Source organism: Dendropsophus ebraccatus, chromosome 3, assembly GCF_027789765.1.
Source record: "Dendropsophus ebraccatus isolate aDenEbr1 chromosome 3, aDenEbr1.pat, whole genome shotgun sequence".
Taxonomy (NCBI): Eukaryota; Metazoa; Chordata; class Amphibia; order Anura; family Hylidae; genus Dendropsophus; species Dendropsophus ebraccatus.
Window position 1 is genome coordinate 132,028,885 of NC_091456.1, and position 25,825 is coordinate 132,054,709.

General features: G+C 43.2%; 1 protein-coding gene across 1 annotated transcript in view; it reads right to left on the minus strand.

Moving 5' to 3' along the window:
• KCNN2 (potassium calcium-activated channel subfamily N member 2) overlaps window positions 1-22,408 on the minus strand; it is a 133,883-nt gene extending 111,475 nt beyond the window's left edge. The window contains exons 1-2 of the mRNA XM_069964591.1: window positions 21,422-22,408; window positions 21,036-21,131 (exon numbers count right to left, since the gene is read on the minus strand). Coding sequence (XP_069820692.1) covers window positions 21,036-21,131; window positions 21,422-22,408 — 1,083 coding nt within the window. The remainder of the gene's footprint in view (window positions 1-21,035; window positions 21,132-21,421) is intronic.
• Window positions 22,409-25,825: the final 3,417 nt, after the last annotated feature.

Here is a 25,825-nt window from a genome sequence, read left to right on the forward strand (position 1 = left end):
CCCTGTTGACTGTTGTGAGAATATTCTAGGCATGCTTTGTAACCTGTGCAAAGGTCATTGTGCAGAGAGGAGGAGCTGGTGAGCTCTAAATATCGCCTACTGTAAATGGCCTGATCCTCTCTTATCTCTATACTGGTGTCACCTTTTTATTTTAATCCTGCCTGTGATATGGTGAAGATGGCTAAAAAGAATTTCTCTACCACACAGTGTAAGCTTTTAACTAGGCTTATGGGTAAAAACTGCTAAATTTCAGGATTATTTCATAGCACAGATATAGTTAAATTGGAAAATTAGAGAAAAAAAAAATCACCAAAATTCTCTAAAATATGTTTAACATGAAAAATATGATATAATCACATCCATTTTTTGATAGCACATTTTCTGATCGCTTGTCCAATCCCTACAGGAATCAAACTTGCGTTCAGTGTTCAGTAGCTTGTGTTGAAAATGCAGTTGGTGCTGGGTAGCCTATCCGATCTAAGGGTGCCTTTACCTACACCAGATCTGCAGCAGATCCGCAGCAGATTTGATGATGCAGATTTGATGCTGTGTTCAGTTATTTAGATCAAATCAGCTGCGGATCTACTGTTGATCCGCTGCGGATCCACAGCAGAAAATCAGCTGCGATACAGTGTGTGTGAAGCTAACATAATAGTATAAATGTTACTGTAACTGTAAGCCAGCATGTTACTGGGACAGTACTGCATGAAACACATCTACAAGAACAGACTCATACTAGGAATTCACACCCTATGATTCCTCTAAATGCTGAGGTATTTCAGGGTGAATAATATATCACTGTACAGACGGAGTCTGTGAGTATTTTTATGGGGCATTTCGTTCTCTCAGCAGAAAATTGCTAATATGTTGGATTTAAAGGGGAATTTTTTTAATATTCTTAAAAAATTGGCTACATGAACGGACAGAGTTGATGGAAGATGCAAGCAGAGAAGTGAATGTGTTTTGTTTTTGTCCTATTATGCCCTTTTTAAAAAGGACCAGAAACCCCTTAGTGTACCTATGAAAGAGAAAATAAATATTTTGATGCTAGTGTTAAACCATATTTAGTGAAAGCCAAAACAATCGTCTCACAAGCATGTAATTAAATAATGAATCATAAAAGTACACAAAATATTCTTAATAAAAGAGTATAAATTAAGTGGCAACCATGTCAAATGAAATTCTGCAAACTCATAATCACGGGTGCAGGACCAGAATAACATGGTTGTGTCCCTACATGCATCATCTTACCAGCTATCGCTTCAGGATAAACCTTTATAAATGGTATTTTGTCAATATAACAGATTGTGAAACTTAGCACTAATAATGGAAATTTGTGGGGGTTTACTATGAAACCGCTCCCAGGATCGTCTCACCAGGTCTTACTGACAGCTGCATTGGCTTGCATCCTATTTTATGTTACATGACATTTCACTATTCACTACGTCATGCAGTAAACATGTCGAGCTGGAAGTGCCATAATAACCCCTTGGTCAGAAGGCATAAATAGGATAAAGTGTCATTCATGAAATTCTAACCGGTCTAAAGGGATGTGATCCTATGTGTAAATAACTGCTTTTATTGTGTGACAGGCAACTGGTGCACCCTAACCTTTTAAATGACTGGGAGGCTGCAGTCACTAGGATAAATTTTGGATTTTGTGTGTACTATTTCATATATATATATATATTATATATATATATATATATATATATATATATATATATATATAAAATCTTCTTTGGATAGACAATGTTTTTCTCATTGCATGTAATGTAACTTACAATAAGGAGTATGCTAATGCTTCAGTTAAGATTGTGATGCCCCTGACAGGCAACATACCATACATAGGCCTATAAAGTGATTATGCCTATGCATTGTGTGTTGCCATGGCTGTCTAGCACATCAGCTATAGATACTGAGGCCATGGTGTGATATGTGACTCAACTGAAGCTGATCTATGTCTTGCTAGACTAAACAATTTCCTTGATCATGTTATCCAAATGCAAAAGGAGCTAATGACTACTATGTGTAGAAAACTTTTCAATAAACATAAATATTCATTTATGAAAAAAAATTCACGGAAAATTTTTGAAAAAATTAGGAATGCAGAATTATTTTTTTTTTATATATATAAAATCTGGGCTATCTTTTGTCTTGCAGTTGGAAATGCGACAGTACTAGCATAACTGAAACCAAAATGTAGGATTAAGTAATGGCAAAATGTTCTCACTGGACAAACAAGCAAGAGAAATAATCATCTATTATAATTAAACAATTACGCTGCATTAGCTATTGTGCAGGGAAAGAAGCAAGATGTCATGCTTGTTGTGGGTAAAGTAGTTCTTTATTTGAAACCACTTAGCTGAAAGCTGCTCTCAACTACCATCGAGATTTGAAGATTGTTGTCATGGACACATAAGAGTCGTAGGAGAAGAATATCTATCGAAGAGTTGCACAAAAATCCTGCCTTTGGACAACATTGGACTGAATCAAAAGGAAACAAATTGTTTTTCTTTACAATTTAACAGAAACCGAGAACAAAAACCTAATCTGGCACTGTGAGATGCCAACCTGTGCTTGAGGGATAAGCAGAGAGCCCAGTTAGAGTGAACAGAAAATAACCCATTGACTTGTAAAGAGTATCCTTTCAGCATACAGTATATGTTAGACAACTTTTTATTTGTATTTATTGCATGGTAGCAGTGGCATAGCTGTATAAATCACAGTGGTCACAGCTGCAATCGGCTCCTGGGCCAGGGGTGCCCACAAACCTCCTCATCACGCTAACACTGACCCTTTAATGATTACACAGACTGTTCCTGAACTGTTCTGCCCAATCATAGAGAGAACTGTGTGGCTGTCCAGTCCCAGCTGCACAACCCTTGCAGCCCCTTTCCTGCACTCATCTCTACCAACAACACAGGGAGGAAACAGGAAGGAGCATACAGCCAGACCAACAATGGAGCCACCCACAGGCTGGGTCCTTCCCAGACGGATATCTGGCTAGTCCCGTGTTTCAAGACTCCGCAGGCTCTTTTTTGAATATTCATATTTACCATATTCACCTAGGATTTCACTATATTGAGCGCTTTGGCTGACTGCTGATATTTTTTGGCTGTTCTCCTTGGGAATCAGTGATCTGTTTCCCGTAAGACCAGTAAAGGAGGCTGGAGAGGTGAGTACCCAGTGGACCCCAGGTATGCAGCATTAACAATTCCACTGCCTTCCACCAGATATCTAACATTTATCATATGACTACCATAGACCCTCAGACACCCTTACAGTAACCCAATCACTGCCATAGACCACGAGAAATACTGGAATTAACCATTTATTGTCCTACACCACCAGGTATACTGACATTAACCCCTTCACTGACATAGACTACCAAGGATCTTATATTAACCCTCAAACTTTACTAGACCACCAAAGCTCCTGATGAAGACTCTTAGACTCCCTTTACTTCCTTAGATTATAAGGAATATTAACATTAACCTTTTCACTATCCTAGACTACCAGGGTACTGACACTAAGGGCTTATTCCCATGCTCCGTAATCCAGGGTGGTTATGGAGCCTGAAGCTGCGATCGTCATGCATCATTATGATGCCGGGAGAGCTGTAAGTGTTTAAAGCGTAACTGTCATTTCAGGGTCATTTTTTTTTAAAACATTAAATATCAACAGTTCAAGCGATTTAAAGGAACTTTGTAATAGGTTTTATAAACCAAAAGAGTTTCCTTCTGTACTGAAAAAGCAATCTCCCAGCCTCCCCCCTCACTGCAGAAGCAGCAGGATTTCTGTCTCCATTATGTGGCTATGGAGAGGGGGGGGGCTGTTAGGAGTGATTGAGCACGGAGCAGTCCTGCACAGCACAACACCCTGCAATCTTCTCTCAGTAAGTTCATAGATAAGCACTGACCTTTCTGACCCCAGAATCCTGCGGTTTAGGTGCCCAGAAAGTCTACAAACAGCTGACCTTCATGTCACCTCTTCCTGCTCGCTCATCTCCCTCAGCCCCTCCCCCCTTCATAGGCTTACAATGGAGAGAGCAGAGCCCGTCTTCACTGGCTTCTCTGTAATGAAGACGTGTTTGCCTGATAATGCACAGATAAGAAGTCAGGGGGGGAGGCTGGGAGATTGCTTCTTGAGTACAGAAAGAGGCTTTTTTGGATGATGAAACCTATTACAGAGTTTCTTAAAATCGCTTATACTACTGATTTCTGCAATAAAAAAACATGACAGTTACGCTTTAAATCTTCTCTGGAATGAACTGATACAAGCGTGCAGCTGTATCCATACATTAAGGGGGGATTTATCAAGACCGTCGTACTAAAGCACCAGTCTTAAATTAGGCCCCGTCCCCTTACCCTGGTTGAATTCACTAAGAAGTGCACGCTTCTATCATGATTTACACTTGTACATTCCAGCAAAGCTCCTTATCGCAGCTTCAAGCTCTGAAACTTTCTATCACAGACCAGGGGAATAAGCCCTAACAGCTCTGTACCCACAATCTGACCCCCCCCCCCCCAAACCGCTTGTACCTTCGGATAGCTGCTTTTAATCCAAGATCTGTCCTGCAGTCTGTTTCGCAGGTGATGCAGTTATTGTTCTAAAAAACAACTTTTAAACTGGCAGCCCCGTGCCCTATGGGAGTGGCCTAGATTGTGTATGCATTAGGCTGGCACAACCTCTCTGTCCCTCCTCCTCACCCTCCTCATCATTAGGGATGCTGCAGGCAGATTGCCTACTATTCGTCAGCTGTGTTAGCCTGGCACATGGGCTGGATCGTTAAGGCACCTGTGCAAATGTTCAGTGTGGATAAAATGTTCCAGTGGCATTCCTAACGATGAAGAGGGTGGGGAGGAGGGACGGAGGGGTGGTGCAAAGTTAGGGTACAGATATTCTAAGCCACGGCCGTAGGGCATGGGCCGACAAGTTTTAATGTTGTTTTTTAAGACAATAACTGCATCACCTGCCAAACGGACCCCAGGACAGATTTTGGATTAAAAGCAGCTATTCGAAGGTACAAGCCGTTTTGGGGGGTCAGATTGTGGGTACAGAGTCACTTTAAATGCCATAAACCACCATACACACCAGCAATGTCTTTGTGTATTCCCCAAATGTACCACTGACCATATACAAAAACTTAGGGGCAACATGGCCAACAATACAGGTCATAACTGCTGATCGTATAAAGAAGTTGCCTAGTGGGGTGACAGCCAAGCGGAAATTTAAATGAAGGCCCATAAAACTCTAGCTATGCCCCTGCATGGATGTCTATGAATACCAGGGGACACTGATAAACAGTAGCAATTGGCCATATGTTTCATTTATCCTTTGAGACATTTCCCTGGCATGTTGCATCTAATCATGATGCAGACAGAGCTTTACATTTACTATTAGTAATTGATGACTTATAAATATATCATTTATTTTGATCAACAATAATGACAATTTAATTGACATACATTTAAACTTGGCAATAATCAGTAGGATCAATTTGAAAGAGAACAAATACTAATGACTAATGCTTACTTCCTGTGTGGTATATATGACTGCAATGAATGTTAATGTACAGACTCCTAATATACCGAACAGAAAACACACATAATAAAATAATACACAAACTATCCAATAACATATAGGATTTCATATAAAGGTTAATTCTCTATCCATAAATTTATATGAGGTGATAAAAATGATTCAAATGAACCAAACAAAAAGAGCACTAATCTAATCTATGACAAGCAATGAGAGGAAAGCTATCAATCATAATTGCGGAATAAATCCTATTAATCCTACTGTATGTGGCAGCGCAAACATGACATTAGATGAAGACAAATTGCAGCACCGTGCCTGTTTTTTGGAGAGCTGTTATATACAACTAGGTATACAGCAGTTGCCTAAAAGCAGCATTATGAATACATATCAATGAAAAGATTTCACATTCTGATGGCATGTTTTGGATGGAAATTTTTTTTCAAATCAACTGGTGTCAGAAAGTTGTACAGATTTGTAAATGACTTCCATATAATGCTGTCAAGTACTTATCAGCTGCTGTATGTCCTACAACACCGGTGTCAAACTGCAGCCCTTCAGCTGTTACAAAACTACAATTCCCATCATGCCTGGACAGCCAAAACTAAAGCTTTGGCTTTCCATTCATGATCGTAATTGTAGTTTTTCAACAGCTGGAAGGCCTGAGTTTGACACCCCTGTCCTACAAGAAGTGGTGTAATCTTTCCAATTTGGCACTGTGCTCTCTGCTGCCACCTCTGTCCATGTCAGGAACTGTACAGGGTATGAGAGGCTTTCTACAGGGCTTTCTACTGCTCTGGACAGTTGCTGACATGGACAGAGGTGGCCATATGGAGCGCTGTGTCAGACTGGAAAGAAAATACCACTTCTTGCAGGGCATACATACATAATACTGGAAGGCTTGATATTTTTAAATAGAAATTTACCCCTTTAAAGCAGATGTGCTTAAAAGAGCAATTGATTTGTGCGCTGTTTGCCTCATTGTGAAGATTACTTGTATGCCTTGGAGCCAGCTTATCCAACAGATTTTTACAGAAAACCTGACTTCTTTGCCTCAAAAATTGGTTTATAAGTAATTCTGGAGTTGACTTGATATCAGTCTGTGGTGGGTGCTATTCTTTTCTTTATGCTTTAAAAAGAAGTTCTGCAGCAGTTAGGGTATTATAGGTTATACTGTGCCCTACTACAAATTATATAAGCAAGAAGATTTATGATGTGTAAAAATGCACTGTCTGGGGACTTATGCTGTGACAGGGTCAAAGTAAAAAAAACCTCATTCATCTGGCTGGCTGCCAGCACTATTAGACGGAGAATATATAAAACACTATATAAATATAGATTATTATTATTATTACCCTATAATACTATGCCAGGAAATGTTGTAAATGTCTAGTCATAAAATGTGATACGCTGGCACAACTATGCAGGACTAAACCATTACCAGGTTCCACTCTATATTGTTATAATTGAAGTAAATAATTAAGTCCTTAAAAATACTGAAATAGAATGAAATGCACAGTATAGTCTTCTACAAGTGACTGTATTCCAATAAAACTGCCAGTAACACATCGTAGGCCCTAGTCACATTATGTGTTCAGGGTACCTTGGCGGCATACACTGGGATATCGATAATAAGGTACACTGATGAATTTGGCTGCATACCTTGAATATGTCTACTATGCTTTTGAGTCTCAAAATATGTATACATTTAATAGATACAGTATGTTTCTTCTAATAAAGTCAATGGGTGTCACACAGTATACGTCAGAATGCCTTTTCACCAGATGTAATGTCTGTGGGGCCAATGTGCTCTATATGTTGGCATCACAGTATTTCACAACATATAATACGGACAAGGAGAGAAAGGAGCTGCTGCACCTCACACCTATGGCTGACACTAATGCCTCTCAGCTTCATTTAAAAACCAATGCCAGGATTGTTGGGGGGGCCCTTGGGGATTGGTCCTGTGACATTGGGGTTGCAGGGCCGTTCTATGGCCTCCCTTCCCTGTTTGTGCTCGCTTTGCGGTTGGAGGTCACTGACAGACACAGTGGTGAGTTAGCGTAGAGACTCATGTGAACCAGGGGACCTGCACGTGGTATATGAGGTAATATGGTTTGATCAAATTATATACCAAAATCCTGGTGTTGGTTTTTAAATGTAGCTGAGAGGCATTAGTGTCAGCCATACGTGTGAGGTACAGTGCTCCTTCCTCTCCTTGTCCGTATTCCAAAACATATACTGTATTCTATTCAGAAACATGTTTAGCATTCCTTTAAGTATAGATGACAAATATATCCGTGCAAAACATGAAATATGATGAGTGTTCAAGGTGATTAAATAACAGCTGAAAAATAGAAATGTTATTCAGTGATGGGGCTAACATCTACCATGGCAACTGACCGCCGAGTAAACAGGATGTGCCATCACTATAAATATACCATTACTCATTGTAGAGCCAGGTAGAGCTATGCAGAATTCCTCTGCATCCAAAGTGGTAATGAGGAAATGAAATTGTTAGACGTTTATCAAACACACTGGACTATAGCACCAGTTATACTTTAGTGTCCTCCAGTATGGTGTCAATGACAGGCAGAGGTTAGACAGTGACTTTTGTACAGCAATAATATGTAGCATCTATTCCCACCATCGCCATGTAGCTTTAACTGCACATCCTCTCCCCTTTACTGCTGTCTCTCCTTTATCAAGGAAACGTATATAGGGATGTGCAGAAAACTCCTATGAAAGTCATATAGAATGTACAGCTTTTTACTATTCTCAAAGTATCTTTGGACAACATTTTATGAAGATGGTAAAGATACATATAGCACATATGCAACTTAAAGGGAATCTGTCAGCAATTTGCATGACCATGAAAACTACAGTTTAATACCTTGGATTTCTCCTCTAGAACTGTCCAGGTGGCATGGTTTCATGTCTGTGCACAGTTCCAAATGTATTAGAAACTTTCCTGGCCCCTCTCCTCAGCTATAAATTGCAGCTCTAGCGGCCTTCTGAATGGAAGGTAGAGCTATTAGTTATAGTTGGGGGAAGGGGCTACAGTGAGCTTTATGCGCAGAGCATGAAGACTCCACCTCCTGGACACTTCCAAAGACAGTGGCCATTTAAACATAGGTTTTCTCCAAGACTTCAGATATGGTTCATCTCTCCTTTCTGACCCCTTTATGTCCCCACTGGGAGGCACCCCTTGGCAACAGGCTTTCCTTCCCTGGAGGGATATCTGGCTAGTCCCGTGTTTTGAGACTCGCAACTGAAGCTCCACAGACAACTTTTTTGCATATTAAAATGCATGGAGGGAAATGTACCAACGGAGACTCTTGAGTGAGTACTTCATTGTATTTTTTTACTGATCTCCCTGAGCTTAGGGATTAAAGTGTTTTGACCATTATTGGGCTGTCAGCCATTTTGATGCCTCAAAATTGCTTCCCTTTAGTGCATTCTTTTGGAAAGTTACCACTAAGGGAGAGTTGCTCTCCTATAGTTAGCAGAATAAATGTCCTCTAGATGGAATAATCCTGATCATAAGTAAAGGGTTTGTCTAGATAAATATTTTATATTTAAAAAGTGTTAATGGTGGGGGGAAAAAAACACTGATTTCTATGGTGCCGAATGCCGATATCTGCTGCTGAGCATTTTCTCCCAGCCTCTTAAATAATAGGCAGTGAAGAGACTGCACTTCTGCATCTCTGCAGCACCATGCTACTACCCCCTATAATGGAAGTCCCCCCATAGTAGGGCCCCTTTTTGCTATACTTTATGTATAGAAGAGGATTAAAAGGGTTATCCAGCTCTACAAAAACATGGCAACTTTCTTCCAGAGACAGCCCCGCTCTTGTCTCCAGCTTGGGTGGGGTTTTGCTGCTCAGTACCATTGAAGTGAATGGAGCTTAATTGCAAACCGCACCTGAACTGGAGACAAGAGTCGTGGTTGTCTCTGAAAGAAAGTAGCCATGTTTTTGAAGCACTGGATAACCCCTTTAAAATATAAAGAATATAGAATAAAGGAAAAAAATGATGGCGACTGATGGAAGAAACTTATAGCAACTGAAACTGATGGCAAATGAGTTGTGGTCAGTTTCTTACAAAAAAAAACTTGAAAAGGATGCAATGGATCAATGTAAACTCAGCCTTAGTAGATGCAGTGATGCCCCACCTCTGCCATTGATTGGCTGAGCAGGCATTTCCTAGGTGTCGAGATGCAAGCAGGTAGCATTCAGCTATTGGGACCATCAGAATTGCACTGGTGTGGGGGGATTACCAGCGGATGAGTTCCAGTGTTTTTTTTTTATCCCCCCCCCACCCCAAAGATGAGCACTTTTAAATGCATTACTGTAATGTATTAATTCAGACAACCCCTTTAACAACCAAATCATGTCTGTTGTTTTGCTCTGTGATAGGAATAGAACAATTATAATCATGGCAGTGCTGGAAACCACACATGGCGGACACCAACGGTGCCTGATGGACCCTTTTTACTATAAGAGGGTGTGTCCGGTTTGTAGCATTTTACTAGACAAAATGGTGCTGCAGGCTGTGCCATTTGTCTTCCATTTTTTACAGCTTAACTTTCCACTGAACTGGGGAACACAGTCTAAGGTTAGGTCTATATCGTAAATGTAAGAACATCTAGCCTGACTATAAACCATCACAGGACAATGTGGTGTATACATGTTTAATGCTCCAGCAGATGTACAGCTCTGTAAAGAATTTTGTAATCAAGTCCCATTCCACTCTGCCTTTAAAACATCCATTTACACTCTCTGCTGACCTCTGGCCATGTCCTTACCAGTGTCTATAAAGATAATAAAAACAGATAGACACCACTGCTGTAGTTTTCTTACTTAAAATTTGACTATAAACACTGCTTTATGTAGTAAAAAAAAAAAAAAAACAACTTGTATTTTCGCTAAATACAAAAGGAATAAAATAAAATACAAAGCCTAATACAGCTAATGACATTAAGGTTGAAAGAGATATCAGTAAGCCATGAAGTCTTCCTCTGTCTAGCCTCAACATCCCTGGCTATAAAAAGCCGCATGAGTGTTTTATGGCTGATATCGTCTTTAATGAAGCCGCAGCTCCAGAGCTTTACACACATTGATTCTAAAAGCTCTAAGACTGCATGTACTTATTATTGTTATTCATGATGGGATACTCACAGTCTATAAGCAGATTGTGGGTTTTAGATTGAGCGTCATCAATGAAATAATGTTCACATAGTAATTGTTGTTTTTTATGCTATTTTTAGGCATCTCCCATATGCACTCTGTTACTGCAATGGGAATGAATCTTGCTGTAGTACTAAGTAATCCCAGAGAGACTGCAGGCTGAATGAAGAGTGATACCTATTAAAGTGCAGCCTGGAACATTGCATGTCATTTTCCTAGTCACATACATTAGATGAGGGAAAGGATAAGTTGTTTACCAAACATCAATATTCCAGAGATGCTATGATTGCTATTACAGCGACATCATCTTTAGTGCTTTTTGCTGCATTATGAGTAAACGCTGCAGGAATGGAGGGTGGATAAGAAAATACTGTATTTTTCACCTAAGCATTCATGCAACATGGGACCACTTTCACCCTCTAGACAAATCACTGAAGCCTCATACACAGGCTTCATTTTAATATGGCCAATATGGTAACCTTTATATATGTATAACAACTGCAAACTAAATCTAGACAGCCAAGAATTACTGTATGTTGGTGTAATGAGAGCAGACATGTCAGCCATTGGGTTGTTTGATTACTCGTGCCTCCAAGCTAGACAATCCACTGTGTGAATTTTTCCTACCAGCAGTGAGAGAGACAATGCTGCATGGTTTGCTGTCCTTAGCTTTCCATTCACCTCAATGTGCCCCTGCTAAAGAAATTTAGCACAAGATGCTTGGCAGCTGTGAAAATTGTCATCGCCTGCCTGCATGTAATAGCTAAATGGATAGAGGCTCCGCTTCTCACTAGCAATGCTGTATAAAGAAATACCTGGATATCGATGGAATGCCTTTCTTGTTGGTTTTAATTCCCGAAACACAATAAGTCAACACATTACAGAATTTTCAATCACAGTCTTAAGGGGAAACAACTTATTTCAATGTGCTACCATCAACACAAATATACTTTATGTACAAGTACTAGAAATGAGAGGAATCCTAGTTGTATACAGCACAGGCGTTTATTGCTAACCTCCTTACAGCTATCAGAACGTATATATGAATTCCCTGTAGGATGCATGGTGCATTAACCGATTCATTCATTTCATCCTCACTTACACAATCACAGTCTATCTTTTAGTACTACCTATGTAGATGATGCATATCTCTTATAAGCAAACAATTTTTTTTTGTCTTTTTTTGACATGCTAATTTTATTAATGGAAGCTTCTGTTGATGTCTATTACTATATTACTATGAGCCCTGTAACCAGGTTTGCTGCATCAATGAAAATGCACAGACTAAAATCAATACTTAGACATGGAGTCTGAAAAAACGGAGAACAGAAAGATCCCTGCTGAGCAATATGCAACAATCCGGCTGGTCCTAGGAACACTCTTCTCCTCCTAATAATACGGTCGCACTGCTGTACATGTAAAATATTGGGAGATTATATATATATATATATATATATATATATATATATATATATATATATATATATATATCCCACCACCACCACTCCTAAATACACCCAAGCCCTGTGCAATCCTGCTGGAGTGTAGAAGTGAGCATCTTCATGTAGTGAACTGTAATTCAGTAACAAGACACCTGGCTGCTGTATGTGCCTGCAGGAATCCCCCTCCTCAGTGCATGCTGCCATAGCAGAGACAGAATCCCTCACAATGATACAGTACACACACGGACTATAGCCAGTGGCTGCCCTGCTCCTGCCATCCTGTCTGCACAGATGATTAGTAGCGGCTGCCCCCAGTACTCCCCTTCCCACGCACTGCGGCGGCGCGCATGTGCAGTACAGCCTCACAGCCGGAGCCTGGAAGAGCCGGGTGATTCCGTGCAGGGGGAACCCCGGAATGCGCCTCATTAATAATCTGCGGGCTCCTCAGCACAAGGCAAGCTGCTATTTATAGCTGCGGGACATTAATAATGCAGGAAGCTGGCTCAGTAGGTGAGGGGGCACCTGGGATCGGCGGCCGAGACGTGTACGAGCTGCTGCTGCTGCATGTAACATTAGCCGGGGAAGCACAGGGATTCCCCCGCAGCCGCCAGTGGTCTCCAGCCAGACAGGAAAGCAACAGCTCCTCTAGCGATGGGTGATTCCTCTCCGGATCCGGGCGGGGAAGACGCGAGCAAGCGCCACAGTCTCAGCCAGCTAGTAGAATAGGCGCCGCACCTCATCCACCGGGTACATTAGGCTCGGTTATAGAGCTAAGCGCTGTGCCGGGCCCCAGCTCTCCATACACCCTACACAGGGCTGTAATAGCCGGGTAGGAAGAAGTATACCTATACACCATACACAGGACTATGGGGGCTGTAATAGCCAGGTAGGAAGAAGTATACCTATACACTCTACACAGGACTATGGGGGCTGTAATAACCAAGGAGGAGGAATTATACCTATACACCATACACAGGACTATGGGGACTGTACTAGCCAGGGAAGAGGAATTATACCCATACACTCTACACAGGAATATGGGGACTGTAATGACCAGGGAGGAGGAATTATACCCATACACTCTACACAGGAATATGGGGACTGTAATGACCAGGGAGGAGGAATTATACCTATACACTATACACAGGACTATGGGGACTGTAATAGCCAGGTAGGAAGAAGTATGTTCATACGCCATACACAGAACTATGGGGACTGTAATAGCCAGGTAGGAAGAAGTATGCTTATACACGCTACACAGGACTATGGGGACTGTAATAACCAGGGAGGAAGAAGTATACCTATACACTTTACACAGGACTATGGGGGCTGTAATAACCAAGGAGGAGGAATTATACCTATACACCATACACAGGACTATGGGGGCTGTAATAACCAAGGAGGAGGAATTATACCTATACACTATACACAGGAATATGGGGACTGTAATAACCAGGGAGGAGGAATTATACCTGTACACTATACACAGGAATATGGGGACTGTAATAACCAGGGAGGAGGAATTATACCTGTACACTCTACATAGTATTATGGGGACTGTAATAACCAGGGAGGAGGAATTATACCTATACACAGGACTATGGGGACTGTAATAACCAGGTAGGAGGAATTATACCTATACACTCTACATAGGACTAAGGGATGGGGGCTGTAATAACCAGGTAAGAAGAAGTATATGGCTACAGTCTACATAGGACAAGTGTATGAGAGCTGGAATAACACTGAATGTAGCTTAATAGGCAGACACACTACACAGTACATAGAGTAAAGGGATGGGGCTGCAATAACCAGGTAGGAAGAAGTATACCTATACACTCTACACAGGACTGAGGGGGCTGTAATAACAATGTATGAAGAATAATATGTCTACAGGCTACATAGTACAAGTGCATGAGAGCTGTAATAACACCGACTGTAGTGTAATATGTATACACACACTACAGGGGAGAGCTGTAATAACACTGCATGTACTGTAATATGTATACACACACTACAGGGGAGAGCTGTAATAACACTGCATGTACTGTAATATGTATACACACTACAGGGGTGAGCTGTAATAACACAGTATGAGGAATAGTATGTGCATGAGCTATCTGTGCTCCTGACAGCTACATAGGACAAGGACATGGTAGCCGCAATGCCACTGTATGGAGTATCCTATATGTGCAGAAAGCTTCCTGTGGTCCCGACAGCTCTGCAGATTACTGTACATGGTACAAAATGTACATGGAGGGCTCCCTCTCTCCATTTCTCTTTCCCTCTCCCTCTCTTTCTCTCTCTCTCCTCTTCTCGCTCTGACACTGAAAGCTTTACAATTGACATAGGACAAAGGCAGTAGAGCTGTAATAACATTATATATATATATATTTGCAGGGATCTCTCTGTGTTCCTGAAGGCTTTATAGACTACATAGTACACAGGTATGAGAGCTGGAGAACTTAGTATTTCCCGTATCTACAAGGAGCTTTCCGTGGACCTGAAAGCTTTACAATATGTACAGGGAGCTCTACATGTTCTGTATAAGACAATGGTATAGGAGCTGCACTGGATGGGATGTATCTGCAGGGAGCTCGTGGGGGTCCTTAAAGCTTTACAGATTACATGGTACAACCTGTACAGGGAGCTACATAGGACACAGGCATGAGAGCTGTAATAATACTGAGTGGGATATATCTGCAGGAAGCTCTATATAGGACTACATAGGACACAGGCATGAAAGCTGTAATAATACTGAGTGGGATATATCTGCAGGGAGCTCTATATAGGACTACATAGGACACAGGCATGAGAGCTGTAATAATACTGAGTGGGATATATCTGCAGGGAGCTCTATATAGGACTACATAGGACACAGGCATGAGAGCTGTAATAACACTGGGGGTGATATATCTGCAGGGAGCTCTATATAGGACTACATAGGACACAGGCATGAGAGCTGTAATAATACTGGGGGTGATATATCTGCAGGGAGCTCTATATAGGACTACATAGGACACAGGCATGAGAGCTGTAATAATACTGAGTGGGATATATCTGCAGGGAGCTCTATATAGGACTACATAGGACACAGGCATGAGAGCTGTAATAATACTGAGTGGGATATATCTGCAGGAAGCTCTATATAGGACTACATAGGACACAGGCATGAGAGCTGTAATAATACTGGGGGTGATATATCTGCAGGGAGCTCTATATAGGACTACATAGGACACAGGCATGAGAGCTGTAATAACACTGAGTGGGATATATCTGCAGGGAGCTCTATATAGGACTACATAGGACACAGGCATGAGAGCTGTAATAACACTGGGGGTGATATATCTGCAGGGAGCTCTATATAGGACTACATAGGACACAGGCATGAGAGCTGTAATAATGCAGTATATATATATATATATATATATATATATATATATATATATAGCTACATCACGCTGTCCATAGTCCTGACTACGTTACAGATTGCATAGTCCAATGTGTACAAGGAGCTGTCTATGGTCCTGAAAGCTTTACACTGTATATAACCAGGGTATGGAAACCGTGTATGAGGTATCTGCAGGGAGCTCTCCGGAATCCTGAAAGATTATATAGGACTACATGTACAGGGAGCTCTATATATAGGACTACATGTACAGGGACCTCTATATAGGACTACATGTACAGGGAGCTCTATATATGACTACAGGTACAGGGAGCTCTATATATAGGACTACATGTACAGGGAGCTCTATATAGTACTGCATAGGACACAGGTATGAGAGCTGTAATAACACTGAGTGGGATATATCTGCAGGGAGCTCTATATATGACTACATAGGACACAGGTATGAGAGCTGTAATAACACTGAGTGGGATATATCTGCAGGGAGCTCTATATAGCACACACAGGACACAGGTATGAGAGCTGTAATAACACTGAGTGGGATATATGTGCAGGGAGCTCTATATAGGACACAGGTATTAGAGCTATAATAACACTGAGTGGGATATATCTGCAGGGAGCTCTATATATGACTACATAGGACACAGGTATGAGAGCTGTAATAATACTGGGGGTGATATATCTGCAGGGAGCTCTATATAGGACTACATAGGACACATGTATGAGAGCTGTAATAACACTGGATGTCATATATCTGCAGGGAGCTCTATATATGATTACATAGGACACAGGTATGAGAGCTGTAATAACACTGGATGTCATATATCTGCAGGGAGCTCTATATAGGACTACATAGGACACAGGTATGAGAGCTGTAATAACACTGAGTGGGCTATATCTGCAGGGAGCTCTATATATGATTACATAGGACACAGGTATGAGAGCTGTAATAACACTGGATGTCATATATCTGCAGGGAGCTCTATATAAGACTACATAGGACACAGGTATGAGAGCTGTAATAACACTGAGTGGAATATATCTGCTTTCAGTGGTCCTTATAGCCTTATAGATGATACAGTGGGGCAGGTACAGAGCCCACAGTGCAGGAAGACCAGGAGACTGCAGAGCCCCAGAGCAGTAACAACACTGTTACATATAACCTGCAAGGAGCCATTTGTGGTGCTGAAAGCTCTTGAGGCTACAGGGCACCTGGGGGTGAGGGCAATAGTAGTAATCTGGTAAATTCAGCCTTTATAGGAGGCTGAAGGCTTCACAGAGGATACATGGCAGCAGTTAGGCTTCCTGTAGTGTAATATATGCAGGTAGCTCTCTGTAGTGATAAAAGCTCTGCAGTCGTCATAGGACAAGGGCATGGGGACAGTACACATACTGTATGTAATGTCATATCTGCAGGGAGCTTTTTTTGTACAGAAAGCAATACAATTTGTGAAGGACAAGGGCATAAGGACAGTAATAACTCTGGATGTAGTCACATATTTGCAGAGAGCTCCCATGGGTGCTGGAAGCTGCTGTCTACATAGGATTAGGACACCAAAGCAGTAATAACACTGAAGTGTGTGTGTGTGTGTGTGTGTGTGTGTGTGTGTGTGTGTGTGTGTGTGTGTGTGTGTGTGTGTAGTTATAGCTAAAAGTTGTCCTATGTAAATAGGAGACGGGTATATATGCAGTGATAGCACTGTAGTATATATGCAGGGATGTCCCAGTGGCACTGGAAACTACGCAGTCTACATTCTACTGGGGCATGAGGTTATCTATAGCATTATATGGAGAGAGAAGGAAAGAGAGGAGCAGCAATAATAGTATGTCTCACTGTGTAAGATGTAGTAGACTTCAGCATGACAAATATGTGATGGTATGATATCAGCAGTGGGCTGCTCTGTAATCTATCTACACAGTGGGCTCTTGTATACATGGTGTAATATGTGCCTAGGACTCTCCATGCTGCTGACTGTTCTCTTACTGTGTGCAGAGGGAGCTCTATGAGGCTGAAGATTCTCAGCCTGAGAACAGTCCTGTATATAGTACACTATGTGGGGGTTGGTGATGCTGAAGTACTAAGGTTCTGGAAGCAGAGGACAATGCCCGGGAGGTGTCATGTCTCTATATACAGTCAGAACTAGCTGCAAGGAGCTCTCCACAGAAGGTGATGATACCGCCTATAGTGAGACCTCCTATAGACTACACGCACTTCTAGCTCCACCTGTGATCTAGATAGGACGAGAACATGAAAGAACATGCAGATGTGCTCCAAGCTTCCCATGCTGCAGCTTACTAAGTACAGAAGAAGTATCGCTATAGTGCATGGAAGCCAGAGCACAGAAAGCATGCCATGCAACATATATATCTCCACCTTATGAGAAGATGGACGTTACAGTGTATAGCAATGATAGCACTGAGCTCTGAGGTCATCTAGAACACTGTGTGCAGCGTGGGTTACACATGGAGCTCTTCATGGTGCTGAATCTCACAGAGCACAGAAGCATGGGCGAGAGGGGAGTCACTGGTCCTTATGCTGCATAATAAAGATAGGGATAGTTATGCGGGACTGAGCGCTTTATAGTAATGGCAGGACAATTGAACGGGACATGATAGGAGTAGTAACTATGCAGTATAATAGGTGTAATGATCTCTATGTAACCTAGAATGTGCTGCAGTTAACATAGGACAGTGTCCCCCAACCAGAATGATGCAAAACTACAACTCCCATCATATGGAGTGATGCAGCAGCTGGTGAGGCCACGTTGGGGGTCACTGTCTTGGGCATCAGTGCTGTCCGCCTACCCTGGTGCTGAAAGTTCCGCATCGTCCTCTAGTAACAGCGCTCTCTGTAATCTCTTTCTCTCTCTATATATATATATATATATATATATATATATATATACATACATACATACATACATAGTACATACACATACATACATACATACATACATACATAGTACATACAAGTAAGGAGCACAGAGACAGCACAACCTGACGGAGACATGGTATATATACTAAGTAAGGAGCACAGAGACAGCATAACCTGACGAAGACAGTATATATACTAAGTAAGGAGCACAGAGACAGCACAACCTGACGGAGACATGGTATATATACTAAGTAAGGAGCACAGAGACAGCACAACCTGACGGAGACATGGTATATATACTAAGTAAGGAGCACAGAGACAGCATAACCTGACGGAGACAGTATATATACTAAGTAAGGAGCACAGAGACAGCACAACCTGACGGAGACACAGTATATATACTAAGTAAGGAGCACAGAGACAGCATAACCTGACGGAGACAGTATATATACTAAGTAAGGAGCACAGAGACATCATAACCTGACGGAGACATGGTATATATACTAAGTAAGGAGCACAGAGACAGCATAACCTGACGGAGACATGGTATATATACTAAGTAAGAAGCACAGAGACAGCACAACCTGACGGAGACACGGTATATATACTAAGTAAGGAGCACAGAGACAGCACAACCTGACGGAGACACAGTATATATACTAAGTAAGGAGCACAGAGACAGCATAACCTGACGGAGACAGTATATATACTAAGTAAGGAGCACAGAGACAGCACAACCTGACGGAGACATGGTATATATACTAAGTAAGAAGCACAGAGACAGCACAACCTGACGAAGACAGTATATATACTAAGTATAGAGCACAGAGACAGCGCAATCTGATGGATACACAGTATATATACTAAGTAAGAAGCACAGAGACAGCACAACCTGATGGAGATATATAGTATATACTAAGTAAGAAGCACAGAGAAAGCACAATCTGATGGAGATATATAGTATATACTAAGTAAGAAGCACAGAGACAGCACAATCTGATGGAGATATATAGTATATACTAAGTAAGAAGCACAGAGAAAGCACAATCTGATGGAGATATATAGTATATACTAAGTAAGAAGCACAGAGACAGCACAATCTGATGGAGATATATAGTATATACTAAGTAAGAAGCACAATCTGAGAGAGATATAGTATAACAGAGACAGCACAAACTGATGGAGAAATAGTATATATACTAAGAAGCACAGAGAAAGCACAGAGAGCCGAGCTGAGGAATGGAGAGCCGAGCTGAGGAATGGAGAGCCGAGCTGAGGAATGGAGAGCCGGGCTGAGGAATGGAGAGCCGAGCTGAGGAATGGAGAGCCGAGCTGAGGAATGGAGAGCCGAGCTGAGGAATGGAGAGCCGAGCTGAGGAATGGAGAGCCGGGCTGAGGAATGGAGAGCCGAGCTGAGGAATGGAGAGCCGGGCTGAGGAATGGAGAGCCGGGCTGAGGAATGGAGAGCCGAGCTGAGGAATGGAGAGCCGAGCTGAGGAATGGAGAGCCGAGCTGATGAATGGAGAGCCGAGCTGAGGAATGGAGAGCCGGGCTGAGGAATGGAGAGCCGAGCTGAGGAATGGAGAGCCGAGCTGAGGAATGGAGAGCCGGGCTGAGGAATGGAGAGCCGAGCTGAGGAATGGAGAGCTGAGCTGAGGATTGTCGGTTTAGTAAGAATGGAGCGTGGGACTACAACCCTGACCCTGCACACATGTAATCCCTATTGTAGCAGGAGTCAGTGATGCAGCATTGTCTGGAGAGGGGGGAGGGGGGAGCTGGGAAGTTTACGATTTGTCCAGTGTCTGTATATCTGTATATCTGTATGCACACGGTAGTTCTTCTACATCTTCCATTTACACACAACATAAAAACCACAACAACAGACACACTTAACCTAAATCAATGTCACCTACTACCTCCAATATCTGCTTTACATTTTACATGTAAATATTCTGAAAACAGGACTAGACCATAACATAAACACCAATCCAACGCGGGCAGGTCACATACACCTATAATATTCCATCCCATCGGCCAACCATGGACCAACAGCTATCACGTGTCACACACTTGGAGGAGACGTCGTTTATTACACGAGTAATCCGTCATTCCTACTTGGACACTTCATGTTATATCGCATTAGTGACATAGTAAAGACATCATACACATGGATCAGAAAGGATCAGTGACCCCCGAACAGTGGCTGCAAAGCTCCTATCATGCTAGAAGGATGGGGACAGTAGTTTTGCAATAGCTGGAAAGGCATGGATTAGGAAACACTGGCATATCATGAGCAGGTGTAGGATGGAACATATCACCCAGACCTGAGCCCAGATGGAATAATCGCACTGTCACACCAATACATCGCTCTCTCCAACACGCAGCGACTTGATGACACTTCGTGCGTGAAGCAATGTGCACACAGGCAGAAGCTGCGGATGCGTTACCTCTCATAGACAGTGCATAGCCACCAAGCATCAGGACTGTCCTATCTACATACAGTCATAGTCATGCAACAAGGTATCAACTTTAGCATAAAAACACAATGAAACTTTGAAGCAAGTGCTATTGTTGCGATTTACCTGAATTTCCCTGGCGTGGTACACAATAATAAGACCCAGCAGGATGATGGTGGAAAGGCTTATAAGGCATTTTAGAGCTAGGGAGTACAGCGAGCCCTGCAATAGAAAGAGGGGTCAGTTGGGGGAGAATAGATGTAGTATATAATATATATGTCAGCTCGAATGATAAGACGCAGCACATAGTCACCAGAAGTTCCCGGGAAGTTTGTGAGAGCAGATGGGAGCAGTCCCTGGGGGGTACAGGGGCAGCTGTCAGGGCAACTGTATCACAGGCAGCAGCAGCACAAACAACTGCAGCCACTTTCTCCATCCAGTATAATAACATCCCCCCCCTATGGGCAGCTATAGAGTGGTGGGGACCGGGGGGAAGAAAGTGTGGGGTGTACCTTGTCATAGGCTCCCCACGACAGTTCCGTCTCAATCACCATCACCACGATCCCAAACATCCCGAAGATGAGCGCGTAGTCACTCAGCCGCTTACGCTTCTCAAACAGCGCTCTCCGGTGCCCGAGCTTGTAGCCGATGTTCTGGTTCTTCTTCTTACTGGACTTGCTGCCGCTGCTCGAGTTCTGTCCGCCGCCGCCGCCGGTGCTCGCCGCCTGCCCGGAGCCGCCGTAGGGCACCAGGTTGTTGGAGTTGTGCTCGGGCTTGGAGACGACGATCTCCGGGGCGGCGCTGGCCACCGGCTGCAGGGGCTGAGACTCGGAGTCCAGTTCGTGGAGGTTCCTGCGGGACGCGCTCAGGTTGCTGAGCGGTCTCATCACGCCGCCGTTGTACCTGCAGCTGCTCATGGCTATTTCCGTGAAGGGGTTACTCTCCCGGCGCTGGCTGTTGGGGCTCGCCTGCTGCCGGCTGTGGCACTGCTGGTACTGCTGCTGCTGCTGCTGGTGGTACTGGTGCGGTCTGGAGGAACTGGCATGGCTGGAAGGCGTCAGCTCACTCACGTTCAGCTGGCTGCCTTGCCGGGAGGAGGAGGAGGACAGAGGCGAGGAGTTGCTGCGGAACGCGCCGGCGGTAATCGGGGACGAGGTGCGGAGCAGTGGCAGGTTATCCCCGTGGAAGGAGCAGCTGTTGCACTGTAGACACTGGCCGTCCTGCTGGAAGAAGAGCTGCTCGTCCGGGCTGTGCTGCTGCTGCTGCTGCAGGGGAGAGGAAGGAGGCGGCTGCTCTGGGAAGAAGCCGGGCTGGAACTGCAGCGATGTTTCCATGTCAGAGCTGTTAAAGCTGCAGGAGGATCGCCAGGCTGTGCACCCAGCGCAATGCGTTCTGTCAGGGATGGGGAAGTCCTCAGTTCGGGAGGAAGGGCCCATTTCGGCTCCTGTAGAATCCAAACAACACGTCCGATTGGTCGGGCGGACCAAAACAAAGGGCATGACGTCAGCGCCTGGGCGGGGTCAGACAATGAAAGAGCGGAGTGTGGACGGGCAGCGGCTCAGTGTGTCCTAGTGCTGGGACGTGCGGCCAGCGAGAGGACCTCAGCGCTCATGTCTCCCGGCTTCACGCCGCCTGCGCTGGGATGGAAGCGGCAGGAGCGCTCGTCAGGTGGGTGTCACTGTGCGGCTGCTGCCATGTGCGCTGCCCATTCCGGGGAGGGGAGGGGCATTGCTGTCACTGCTGCTCAGCGCCAGGCGGTCGGGGGATGCACATGTGTTGTAGGAAGTTGTGTGCGCACATGGAGCCGGCCCCAGCATCCCCGGCACTCAGCTCATCTGCGGAGGAGGCACCGGAGCTGCTTCTCTCTCACTCCCTGCAACACAATCACATAGAGGCAGCTTAGCTGGTGGGTGGTGAGACCTGGCAAACAGATACAGGGTGGCCAACCTGCTGCTCTCAGCTCTTACACAACTACAACTCCTCTCATATTTGGACACAATGGGAATTGTAGTTTTACAACAGCTGGAGAGCCACAGCTTGGAGAAGACTGATGAGCAAATCCAAGGAACTCCTCTATTGGTTCATGGACGATAATGGCCACAGACCACAGGACATGCACATATAGTTCTGTATTACTTGCTTCTGTACAATGTATTGATACATCGCACAACTCTAGCTCACCAAACATTTGCTGCTAGAAGGCAATACAAAGACATATTTTATTTTTATTTTTTAGAAATTTTGTTTGGTGCCACTCACTTTTGTTATTGGTAACAATGCCATCGAAAAGATATTCAAATGTATACTGTGGCATAGCGGTAAGTCATCCTGTGACTCCCCTGGGCCTTCTGTATGATGGTATACATTTATTACTGGCTTGAATCAAATCCAAGCAATCACCAGCAGGCTGTCTACCTATGGCTATGCCACTGTATACATTTTAATATCTTTTTTATGATATAGCAATGGCATACAGCAAAAACTGTGATGTGAGTGGGGCGTTAGGCTATGGTCACACACAGTAATTTAGTTCATTTTTTGAACCCCAAAACAGACTTTCTTTTGACTCTGTAAAAAATGGCTGGAAAGGTATGAAGATATGTTATTAAAAAATAACTTTAAGCGAAACTGTCATTTCAGGGTCATTTTTCTGAAAACAATAAGTATCTATAGTACAAGCGATTTTCAGAAACTCTGTAATAGGTTTTATTTACCAAAAGAGTTTCCTTCTGGACTGAAAAAGCTGTTTTCCTAGCTCCACCCTGACTTCAGAAGAAGCAGGATTTCTCTGTCTGCTCTATGGAGAGGGGAGGGGCTGAGAGGAGTGGGTGAGCACGGAGAAGTCCTGCACAGCACGACACCCTGCAATCTTCTCACAACAAGTTACTAGATAAGCACTGACCTTTCTGACCCCTGAATCCAGCGTTTTAGGTGCCCAGACAGTCTGCAAACAGCTGACCTTCATGTCTCCTCTTCCTGCTCTCTCATCTCCCTCGGCCCCTCCCCCCTCCATAGGATATAATAGACACAGCAGAACCCGTCTCTACTGGCTTCTCTGTAGATAATGTACAGATAATAAGTGAGGGGGAGGCTTGGAAATTGCTTTTTGAGAACAGAAAGAGGCTTTTTTGCCTAATAAAACCTATTATAGAGTTTCTTAAAATCACTTATACAACTGATTTCTGCAAAAAAAAAGTCTTTACGCTTTAAAAAAAAGTGCTAAAAAAATATACCATATGGTAAAAATTTGCATTTTTTTTTTTCACATGAACAGCCATTTTTTTAGGCTGAAAGTACAGACCTAATATAGGATTGTGCACATAGCCTTACTGGAGTTTTTTCATCATCGCTAGAAATGGTTGAAGTAGTCAAATATATGCAGAATTAGGAATGAGTGTCTATATTTTCTTATTTTCTGCAGATTAATAACTTTTCAGAGTTCTTCATTTTGAAGTTGTCTACAAAAGCTATAAATCTTTAAAAAGAAAAGGTGTTACTTAAATGGTCCATTGATTTTAAAGGGAATGGGCCATCATGCCTGGGCTGAAGCACTGGAGGTGGGCTGACCCACCCGAAGTCGGGAGGAAACCCCTGCCCCTCTATGATACGGCTCCATTGATTCTAATGGAGCCATATCATAGAGGGGAGGAGGTTTCCTTCCACTGGGAGTGGGTCAGCCCACCTCCAGTGCTTCAGCCCAGGCATGATGGTCCATTCCCTTTAAAATCAATGGACCATTTAAGTAACACCATCATGCCTGGGCTGAAGCACTGGAGGTGGGCTGACCCACCCGAAGTCGGAGGAAACCCCTGCCCCTCTATGATACGGCTCCATTGATTCTAATGGAGCCATATCATAGAGGGGAGGAGGTTTCCTCCCACTGGGAGTGGGTCAGCCCGCCTCCAGTGCTTCAGCCCAGGCCTGATGGTACATTCCCTTTAATGCAAAGGACTGTGAAAAGTACTATATGTGAACAGCTTAAAGTAACAGCAACTGTTTGAGCTGGATGATAGCTTGATGGCTGCTGCTAACAGCACCGGTTGTTTTTATACATTGTGTGAACCAATGGCCGTTGTTTCTGTTGACTTCAACGGAAATCAATAAAGAATGAAAACAATGGCCGTTATTTTAAAGTGCCGCGTGAACATAGATTCACAGTGATGTCATGTATAATATTCACCCAATCAGATCAGTCTTGTGCTGTACGTCCAGGTTTCTCTGAGGGCAGCAATTGGAGCCATTTGAAAGATGAGCTGGACGTCACCATGGCTGGACTGGCGGAGACCACCAAAGCCGTTGCAGTGCTGGAATGACAGGGGATTTAATAGTTATTTAATTTTTTTGATAACTTTTCCAGCTGTTTTTCTACAATTATCTACAAATCGTGGACAACTCGTTTTTCAGTGTAATGAGCAAAAATGAGCCAAAACTCTGTAAAATTCTTGGAATCAATCTGGTGCCTGAAAAACAACATTGCCAAAATGGGAATAGTTTTACTTATTAATATATAGCTGAGGTTGTCCAAGTACTGCTCTTTAATCACTAAAATCACATTTACATGTCATTTAGTGATGTACATTAGCATTCCCCCCCCCCAAAAAAAAAATTGGATTGGATGGATTAGGTTTATTACGGCCTATATCACTTTTATTAGGACCAAGTAGACAGGTTTATATGGTTAGGTGGGCATATATCACCCTACTATACTGTATCCTTTCAATTACTACAAGACCGCCCAGTAAAGTCTTCTGACTCATTGCATTGGTTAAATGACTGGTTTTCTCTAGTGTTTCAGAAGTATAGCAATCATTTGGGGGGCCTTTAACTCCTCTCCCCCCTGTGATATCAGATGTATGCCTGGTCTGACCACTTATCCAAAGCTTTTTGCTGTTGAAAATGTTTTAGGCACTTATAAT